We start from the raw sequence: 10,742 nt of genomic DNA on the forward strand, positions 1-10,742 counted from the left end.
ATAACACATGTAGACATCATGACCCTATAACTTCGAGGCACCCACCCCAGCAAAATGACCCTTTGTTGACTGTAGCATAAACAATGCATGTTAATTGTGACCCTAATTACTGAAATATTTTAGGTCTAAAATCTATGATTTCTTCAACAAAATTTGGAGCAAGGTGTACACTTCCCTTAAAGCACGTCTAAAGAAAAAAACAACCTCTTCCGGGTAACCTTGGGTCTAGACAAACAAAACAAAACAAAACCACAAACAACAAAAACCTAACGCTTACCCATTCACAAGCATGAAAACAAAGTTATTTTAAACTCATCTCAAGTACAACTATTCCATTTTCCTTCCTAATAGAATATTATTACAGATAATCACGCCATCCAGCCAGGAGCGGATTAATCTTGGCACTTCAATAAAGGGACGGAAACACACGGCTGCATCACAAAAATATTGCAACCAACTATTGTGATTTCTTTTTTTGTGCAAATTTTTATTTTTGAAAGTAATATGGCTACATCTGGACTAAGCATTCAGGTAGATATCAAACAACATATCCATGGATGTTCAAAAACCAACGTTAAATCATTTTTCATTCTTTACAAAGACTCAATGCAATTCAGCCAATTCTTTAGTGAGGTTCGCGCTACAAAAAAAGTTCCCTTTTATTTCGATGTACAAAAGTAACCAGCAGAGAACACCACAACAGGAAGCATAAACGGCAAAACGATTCTTTTATTCATCTATTAACATTTATTGTAAGCCCAGGGAGGACAATTCAGACGGAGGTCACCACCGCACCAGCACCACATGATATATTAGGATTACTGGAAGTTTTAACCGTTTTCTCCATCAGTTACCAGTTTAGGATTATAACCTAATTTGGCCAATATCCAAGACTTCGAAGGTGGTGACTTTCAAACAATGACATAACATAGAATTTTGTACAATGACTACTAAAGGTTGGTAAAAGCAACTTTACAGTCAATACATGCATAATATGAATGAGTGGAACCCCATAAACAATAACATCAAGGTTTAGAAGCAAAATGATGATGAACTAAGGACTCAGATCTCATGACAAAAGAACTGGTGAACATTCATGTTGTATTACAACAAGTCCTCACAATGCATGAACCTGGATCTGGAGGTGAAACATGCCACTTGTTTAGAAATAAGAACATAAGTGATGAGACTAACGTGCACAAACACCACCATTTTTTAATCTTTGGGGTTATTTTTTTTGTTTTTGCGTAGTAAGCACACATTGAATGCACCATTTATTAGGAATTTGATTAGCTTACCCCTTAACCCCCATCCAATGGAATTTACGGGACACACTAAAGACCCCCTTTAAAATAACAACTGATATTTATAAATGGTGCCTTTCTCCTAGTAGGACTCAAAGTGCTTGTAGCGCACGCTCTTGGAATTAACCGAATCGGTAGCTGAATAATAGATGTTATTATTACCCAATCAACGGTACTCATAAGGAAAGGTACACATTTTTAATTTTATAAAGTGCCCATGGGCACATGTATGATTTATGAAATGTTTTGCTTCTTAAAATACAACTATGTATTAAGGAAGGTGGGGGTGTTATGCAATCCCACATATGTTTGATGAGATGAGATTGTTATTTGTCTTGCGATGCAAAACTACCCAAAGCACATGTACGGCAACATGAGAGGTTCACATGCCTGGTAATAAATGTGTTAAAAGTAGGGAAATGACTATTCGGATAATGGGATAAGAAAACCATTCATACTATCACCACAAAATGAGATAAAGAAGATGGCCAAAGAAATCCTCCATAGACCCGAGTATAATATGCACACGTAATTCTGACAAAGTTACAGAAATATTTGTACATTTGCATTTACTGTACAAGGGTTGTAATAGGGGAAAATTATGCAAACTGTCCAAGATATGTTAAAGTTAGGATCCCAAACTCTATCATGCGAAGAACCAGACTCCAAAACGTTAATAGCGAAAACAAAAGTATGAAACCTGATTCTGTACTTGGAAGTGTTTAAATATAAATATGATTACACAAAATGTTGATGAACAACTTCCCTCGCGAATGAGGGTTTTGGAATGTTAAAGTCTTATGGCGTGGTTCTGCAGAGTTGCCCTTGCCAAGTTTAGTGTTAATGACCAGCGCTGGAAATTTCCACGAGTCTGATAATTAATCTGGTGCAGGAGCACAACTTGTATAGACCACCGGAAGGACTATTATTTCACCTGGTACTGGTGAAATAGGGTGATCGCTTTCCAACTTAATAATTACCGTATTTGCTCGATTATAAGACGACCCTGATTATAAGACGACCCCCCAAAATCTGAATATTAACTTAGGAAAAAAAGAAAAAGCCTGAATATAAGACGACCCTAAAGGAAAAAAGTTTTACCAGTAAATGTTAATTCATGTAAACTATTTTTTTTAATAAAAGCTATGATTGAGAAAAATATTTTTTTTTTGTTTTTATTTCTTGTATTTTCCAACCTGTCCCCCAGTTACGCACATCTGCCCCCAGGCTTGCCACACCAATATGGCACTGTGGCCCATGATATGCCTTTTAACCCTCTATATGCCACTGTGCCCCATGGTATGCCTTTTGACCCCCTATGTGCCACTCTGCCTCCAGAAATGCCTTATACCCCTATATCCCATTCTGGCATTTAGGGGGTTAAAATGCATATTATGGGGCAGAGTGGCATATAGGGAGGTAGAAGGCATTCCAGGAGGCAGAGTGGCATTAAGGGAGTTAAAAGGCATTATATAGAGCACTCTGCCTCCAGAAATGCCTTATACCCCTATATGCCACTCTGGCATTTAGGGGGTTAAAAGGCATATTATGGGGCAGAGTGGCATATAGGGAGGTATAAGGCATTTCAGGAGGCAGAGTGCACTATTAAATGCCCCCTTAACGCCACTCTGCCTCCTGAAATGCCTTATACCTCCCTATATGCCACTCTGCCCCATAATATGCCTTTTAACCCCCTAAGTGCCAGAGTGGCATATAGGGGTGTAAGGCATTCCAGAAATGCCCTACACACACACACACACACACACACACACACACACACACACTTACTTACCGGTGCTTCCAATTTCCTGCTGTATTGCCGGGGCAGCGGGTTGACGTCTCATTCCGCGGCAGCCGGAAGGAGGTGGAGTTGGCAGCGGGGGTTTGTATGCGTCCGTCGCAAATACCTTCCCCGGCTGTCAGAGATCAGGAACTCTGGAACTCTGATCTCTGACAGTCGGGGAAGGTATTTGCGACGGACGCATACAAACCCCCGCTGCCAACTTCCCCCCCGATAGCACCGGTAAGTGGGGGGGGGGGCGACGACAGGAGGATCCAGGTCCCCTGCAGCGGTGCGGGGGATCTGGATCTTAGTCTCCTAATCAGACCTCTATTTGAGGTCTGATTAGAAGACGACCCCGATTATAAGACGAGGGGTATTTTTCAGAGCATTTGCTCTGAAAAAAACCTCGTCTTATAATCGAGCAAATACGGTATATACATAACAAGTAAAATGTACAATGGATTGGGGAGTTGGGGAGTGTTGTTCCCTACTTAACACAATAAAGCTTGCTCTGGGAGTATGGATGCCATAGAAACCCTCGTGTGACCACATGGGCCACATGCTTGTTTCTTAAGCTTTAGAAACATAGTAGTTGACTACCATGGGATTAACTAAGTGTGTGTGTGTGTGTGTGCGGCCTTCAAATTCTACAAAGCGCCCGTCAAACTCTGGGTTAATAAATTGAAGAAGATTAATCTTCAGAAAATGCAAACTCTCTGGTTTTGTGAGAGGTCTATTTTAACGCGGTGACATTATCCGCCTGTATCACTCTGTGTAAATATAGCTCCACACCCCCACTGTTTACATTAGACCTTCAGCAATTACATTGACATAGGTGCCTGCCATTTAGTCACAACAAAAGCTACACGCAAACTGTGTGCCAGGAAAATAAATAGGGTCATAAAAGGTGCTTGGACTAACGTGCCTGCACATTACATACTGCAGGTAGGCAGCACAAAGGTGACTGGGTGCTGTCTGGGTTTAGGGATGATACACCTATAAAATGCAAAATACAACTCTTTGGGGTCTACTCACTAGAGGGTCAAGAAACTTGGACATCTCAACTTCCTGATATCACTATGAATTATCAAGTGTAGCTCCTAGTGAGCTTCTGCTGCAAGAAGGTCTGAGTTGGTCCTGCACGATTTCTAAAAACCCTCTACACTGATTTAACTATATAAGGGGCCAGCACAGGCCTTCCCACAGGAGAAGCTCACTTTGGCCTTGATAAGTCATATTATGGAAATTATCAACTCTCCTGCAACCTCATTTGTGTACCATTATGTCAGTAGAGAAGAGTAGCTGTTTCAGAGAAGTGATGAACACGCTAGAAAACAAACCTTTCCTTGGGAACCCAAGGACACATAAATATAGCTCAACATTCACATAAAGTTACACTCCGGAACAATGCCGAAACAGTGTAAAACCTCTATAGCCAACAACTCATCCAAAAAGTCTAGCAAAAACACAGATCATCAGAACCAATAACTATGTAGCTATACAGTCTTCATCACCATGGAAAGATTCAAGCTGACATAAATGACATAGGTGACAGCGAGTGAAGGTGTTCAGCCACCAGACTATGGATTATGACTAAGAGGATCATGGGAACCGGTGTTTCGGGAGGTCACAGGGTGTACACACCTTTGGTGCATGTGTTACAACAGGAGAAATTACCCTGCACAGCCTGAATATCCCATAATACCTGAAAGTTTTAAGGTACTGTAGCCAGTTTGCTTCCGACAACTCTTCTCTTAGGATCGGCAACATTTTACAGAGTAGTTATAAAATGCTACTTTCTCCAATGTTACATCTATGACCGACAAGAACAATAATATTTTAAACCCCGCCAGGCTGCATAAACCCATCTCAGAGTGATTTTTAGGAAAGTGCAGTGTCAACGTACTAAACGTATTCTGCCAAGTGCTCAGAAAAGAAACAGCCGCCTAAAACAAACAGCTCGGCGCACATTTTATATGCAACCTCCCCTGTGTAATATTAACCAATTTTGAAATTAAACCAAGCGACAACATCAATTTGTTCGTCAGAACATTACACTGGAAGTTTACCAGGTAACGGCTCGACTCGGAAACCTTAACCCACTCACAAGGACGGGAAACGCGGCACTTTTTTTCCCTGCTGAATCTAGCTTTGCTATTTTAACCCTTGAATCGGCAGGGACATGCAAAATATATTAATTAACATTTGTCTGCTTTCACCCCAAACTACCAAAGGAGTAAAATTGCCAGACATCCAATTCAGTTTATGAGGCGAGCTATCATATCGCAGACAGTTTATTCCGGACAAACGATGTACACCAAGAAGGATCAAAAAAAATCTGAGTTCAAATAATGTAGTAATAATAATAATAATAACAAAAATTCTGACGTGCATATTCTTGTGCGTATTTTCGTCTCCAAAATCAACTTCTGATCAGCATATTAGCAATAACAAACAGTATTGCAACACAGGGCCAGTGTGCTTAAACAAACATACGGAAACGTACTATTTGGTTCAGAGTCAAATTTAGAAGCTACACAGGGATTCTATTGTCACAACTTGCTAATTTTACAAGTATTTCAGCCAGATACTAATACAATGCACATTATTCTATTACTTTGAAAAGGTACATCGGTGTCCTGTAATAAACTATAGGTGCCCTTGGAAATTAAATATCAGTTAGACCAAGGTAGAGAAGTCTAAAGAATATGGCCCCTTGCAAATGTACTCCTGGACCTAAGAAGCTGCCTTAACGTTTCAAAAGTTTTTGAAGCTGAATTTCTCATTTGAGATGTGGATCATTTTTGTGAGCACTTTGCAGTTACGTGGTTTTCTAAATGCTCTAGGTGTCCCAGCTCGTTGCTCTGGCACTAAAAGGGTTAAACGTGCATGCAATATTATCTCAGTAGCCAACTCTTCAAATGCAGCATCTAAAAACATGAAATAACGCCTGCTTCTGTACATTTCATCACTACTGTATGTGGAATCATATGAAAACTCGAACTCATCTGACTGGCCCTAGATTTATGCATTTATCAAACATGGGTAGGTTATAACTGTACTCGGTATCTGTCAAAAATCAAAACAAAAACATAAGACTGGCCATATCCTAACAGCTAGGAATCATACAGACATGAGACTTTATTTTCTAGTACTCGTAATAGAAGATATATTAAAAGTTACCAAGTGAAGGAGCCTTACCTTGAGTACCCATTTGAAAATACAGATCTGCCCGGATAGTTTACATTCCCTGGGGAAGTAATATTGTCATCTCCAGACCCATGGCACCTATTCCAAGATTCGGAAATGGTGGAGAGCGGCTGGCCTAGACTGAATATAGGCTTCTGATCCTGCTGATGCTGAGAAATAGGGGATTTGTTCATGTCATAGTGGTACATCTGACCCCCTGAAGTGCTGACACCATGGACAGAAATGGCAGCCCCTTTGCTGCCAAATATACCGGATCCAGAAAAGTGACCACCACAGAAAACAGGACCAAACTTTTCCTGTTTCACCACCCCCGGTGTACACAGCTCAATATAGTCTTCTTTTTCAGTCTTCACTTGAGACATTTGCAGGTTTGTACTGGGCAAAACCATATCGCCCACCCGGTCACCCAGTTTGGGCGTGCAGTCCTGGAGAAGGAGAGGTTTGCAGTCCTGATTTACTGCTCCAGACCTCATGAGAAAAGGGTCATCAGTGGCCAGAGGAGACAGCAAGTCCACTGCATCTTCCTCATCAAAGAGAGGGTCCAGCCTCCAGGGACTGCCCTTAATATCCTTGGGTGAGTCTGGGGGCAGGTCAAGGTCCTGTAAAAGATCAAAGGTGCTTTGGTCTTTGGGAAGCAACTTAGAGGCGCTGTTCCCAATGCTGCCCGGCTGACCCTGCATGGAAGGACTTTGTTGGGCAGTCGGGTCACATTTTATACCCCCGATATCCTCTGGATCCTCCTGGACCTTATCTGGGGCTGAAGACTTAGCCTGAAGGCTTGCAATGCTCTCTTCCAAGAGCCTAAAATCGGTTTCTGCTGCTGGGACACCAAGCTGGCCCTGCTGTGGAAATACAAGATCGTTGCCCATTACTTTTGTGTCAGGTTCCCCCATGTAGAGTCCCATTGAGAGAGAAACAGCCTTGGATAGGTCTGGCTGAGGCACATTACTCAATCCATTAGATGAATCCCCAGTAACAGGGAGCTGTTGTTGCTGCCTTGTATCTGACTGTGAAGCAGGAGGGGTGGGGCAAGAAGTAGACACATTCACACTGGCTCCACCCCTATAACTTACGAAAAAATCTATCGAATTCCCTGGCTTGTCACTGTAAAGTGCAGTCTTCACTCCCTGGGATCCATTTGGGGTTTTTAGTAACTCTTTGGGTTCCATTGGGTACGTGTGCCTGAAATAAAAGACATTGAAAGGACATTAAAAAAATGTTATCATTAAAGGGTCCATAAAAAGCAGACATAACCCTTTAATTACCAACTCATCTTTAAAAGGCAATTCAAATGCACATGTGCATTTATATTACATGTATATTATAAAAGATTGACAGCCTGTGGTTGCCTTATTCTCGGAAAACATATTTTCTTTACCATTAGAGTACCATAATTCTCTGGTGGATGTGAGATCTTTGAATATGTGATTTCACGATCCCACCATTGGCGGTAACAGGGAAGTCTGAGATGCGCACAGGGTTAAACGGACACAATAGGCTTTACAGTTACACAATTACCCACTTCACTGTCAGAGCAGAGATACAATAATTATATACATCTGCCACCCACCCCCACAGGCTAAGCTCATGATTCAAATAAGTGAAGCATTATTTTTAACATATACTGATGCAATAACAGGAAATAAATACACATTTTCTGGTATATCCAGTGAGGGATTTGTAAGGCAAATTAGCAATTTACTAATCCTGTCTATAGGCTCTCATGGTGAATTCGAACCTGTAACGCCGCTTCAGGTCGTAGGGAATAATAAAACCTGCCATTAGCTGAATTGCAAATTATTGTCAAATCATGCTTTTTTAATGCCATTGTATGGGCTTTTGTTCTTGTTTTACTTTGTAGCCCATAGCCTAAAGAGAATTCAATTACTTTTGTCACAGGCCATTCTGCCTAAGCATTCTATAAGGAGCACAAAAACTGATTACATTACCTTATATAAAAGTATATATATAGTATATACATATTCAGAAGCATACTATGTACCGTTATCTAGCACTGTTAATCTGTATTATATGCTTTTAAGACTAACGCTTAAAGGTAATGTGCACTTTTCATTTGCAGCTTAATACCAGGTGTTGACAATCTGAACTGGACCCAATAACATACAACAACAACAAAAATCCAGATATCCTGGCAGATACAGTGTTAAAACAGCACACACAAAAAAACGTGTTGTATCAGCGTCAATCTCGCTATACTTAAATATGATTATTCCACCTGCTGCGCCACAAGCGTGTAATCCACCTAAAATGTTTTAACGGAGCACATCGCAGAACTTTTCCTTGATTGTAATTCCCAGTGTAAACTGAATCAGAACCATTATTTTCAATGAATAAAATGAGCCTTTTTACAATCCTCCCACATCTAAATATTACAAGCACCTCTAACTGCTGCTGTGAGGAAAACAAGCAATATCTATATCTATATATATATATATATATATATATATATATATATATATATATACAGATAGCTAGATATATATTGCATGCACGTTGCTTCTAAGGCTAAAGGTGAATTATTAGCACGAGACTGTCAAAAAATGGACTAGGTGGGGACCTGTTGATCAACATGACACACCCACTTCTGCAATAAACAAGCAATGTGGTCGCGTACGAGTCAGCCGACAAACCGTGACTGAGGCAGCCGAAAGGGTTAAGGGGCAATAGGTGAAACGCACAGGAAGAGAGCTGATAAAGGATCTGTTAATGCCCCAGATTAAAAGCGAAGCCATTATATATCAAGTATAGCTTAATGACGCGCAACAAGTAGAAGCAGTCCCACCCCCCCAGCCCCTGCTGTCACAAGAAAGGAAATGAACATCTCCTTCAATATGGAGGAGAAAAAAAAGGCATTTACGTCACTATCGGTCTGATCTTTATTAATACTGGAATGAAATTGTCCTAACACTGAAGGGACAGGAAGGGCATTTTTTTATTGGGATTACTTTAAGGGATTTGGAAAATTATTATTTTTTGCATTTCCAGACATTTGCCCTTTTTATGATTTGTATATTTAACATTTATCTACAGTCAGCTAGAAAAAAAAAGTTTTCTAACAAGAGTTATTAAAAAGCATGCCGTTTAATATCATTTCCATTAGTGGAAGTGGAGTTAGATTAAAAAACTAAAAATTGCAAGATCTTTGAGATTTAATCTGGAGCTCCTGGGTAATAACGAAGTGATTTAACCCATTCAGAGCATCTGACGGTTAATAGAATGGATCTTCTCCATACAGCATGAGAGGGAGAGGAAAAATTACTATCGCCACTAGGAATAGCCAAATGCGAGGGTTTTAACCCGTGAATAACCAAATAACACAGCTGCTGAACAAGAAATGGCAACACTACAGAATATACCATAAGAAAAAAACTGATAGTCCATAACAGTAAGGGATAGCCCAGCATGGCTTTCACAACTACTTCTGCGCTCTGTTTCTATAATATATATACATATATAATATATAGTATATGTATAGTGCAGCTGGTTGCTGTCACCGTGTCACCGCTGACGTCCCCCTTACCTACATGTGCACAGTCCCAAACAGGCTGCTGGTCACTGGCTCGTCCACTTGCCAAGCTCCAACTTCCATTGCCAGCAGCAGCACAGGGTATAAATAAACAAGTTGGCGTGCGAGGACGGTCCGCTGCTGCCGGGGAAGGAAGTAAACAGGCTCCCGAGCTCAGACGCCAGCTCCTAGCACCCGGGGGCCCCGGTAGCAGAGGGCACGTCAGCCTGCCAGCTAGTAGCCCGTCTGCTCGCCCCTGCCAATCATTCTGCCCCAAACCCCACTTCGCGTTGGTTTTGGAGTTTCTCTCCACCTCTGACCCCAAAAGCTGCCTGTCTCCCCTTCCTCTCCTAGTTCTCTCCAGCAGCTTGTAGTTTTCTCTTCTTCTCCCTCCTTCTAGTTTCTCCTCCCTCCCCACACCCTCTGGATTCTTTCTTGCCCCTGCGTGGAAGGTACTTACACCACTCGGCCCTCAGTCCGCGGGCATGTCTCTCGGGTCCCTGTAGGTGGTTGCCCCTCCTTGACGTGAAGCTCACAGGCTGCCTATCGCCCTCGCCAGTAGGGTAACGCAGCACACACGGCACAGGCGCCCTCAGGCTTGGGAGCCGCCTATCCCGGACATGCAGGGAGGAGAGACACTGAGAGAGGGCGGCCGGCCGGCGGAGGGGGCTCTTCTGCGTGCGAGCGGGAGAAGGGTAGGCTGCGCCACCGAGCAGGGAACGCTGCAACCTGTTGGCTGTTGCCGGCAACTACAGCCCCGGGAACCCGCTCCTAGAGCCCCCTCCAGCTGGTCGATTGGCTCCCACGGCGAGGCGGGCGCAGCTCTTGGGTCACTGTCACCTATTTGCCCTTTATCACTTTGGCACACGGGCAACCCAGCCTCTTCCTCAGCACAGGCCGACTCAATAACTGGGGCAGC

The 10,742-nt window shown here is 42.2% G+C and overlaps 1 protein-coding gene across 1 annotated transcript in view; it reads right to left on the reverse strand.

Annotated features, from left to right (window-relative positions):
* Nucleotides 1-10,412, reverse strand: part of NR3C1 (nuclear receptor subfamily 3 group C member 1) — a 96,842-nt gene extending 86,430 nt beyond the window's left edge. Inside the window, exons 1-2 of the mRNA XM_053462556.1 lie at nucleotides 10,284-10,412; nucleotides 6,289-7,479 (exon numbers count right to left, since the gene is read on the reverse strand). Of these exons, the coding sequence (XP_053318531.1) occupies nucleotides 6,289-7,466 (1,178 nt within the window). The 5' untranslated portion in view covers nucleotides 7,467-7,479; nucleotides 10,284-10,412. The remainder of the gene's footprint in view (nucleotides 1-6,288; nucleotides 7,480-10,283) is intronic.
* Nucleotides 10,413-10,742: the final 330 nt, after the last annotated feature.

Source organism: Spea bombifrons, chromosome 4 (genome assembly GCF_027358695.1).
Source record: "Spea bombifrons isolate aSpeBom1 chromosome 4, aSpeBom1.2.pri, whole genome shotgun sequence".
In the NCBI taxonomy this organism is placed as follows: domain Eukaryota; kingdom Metazoa; phylum Chordata; class Amphibia; order Anura; family Pelobatidae; genus Spea; species Spea bombifrons.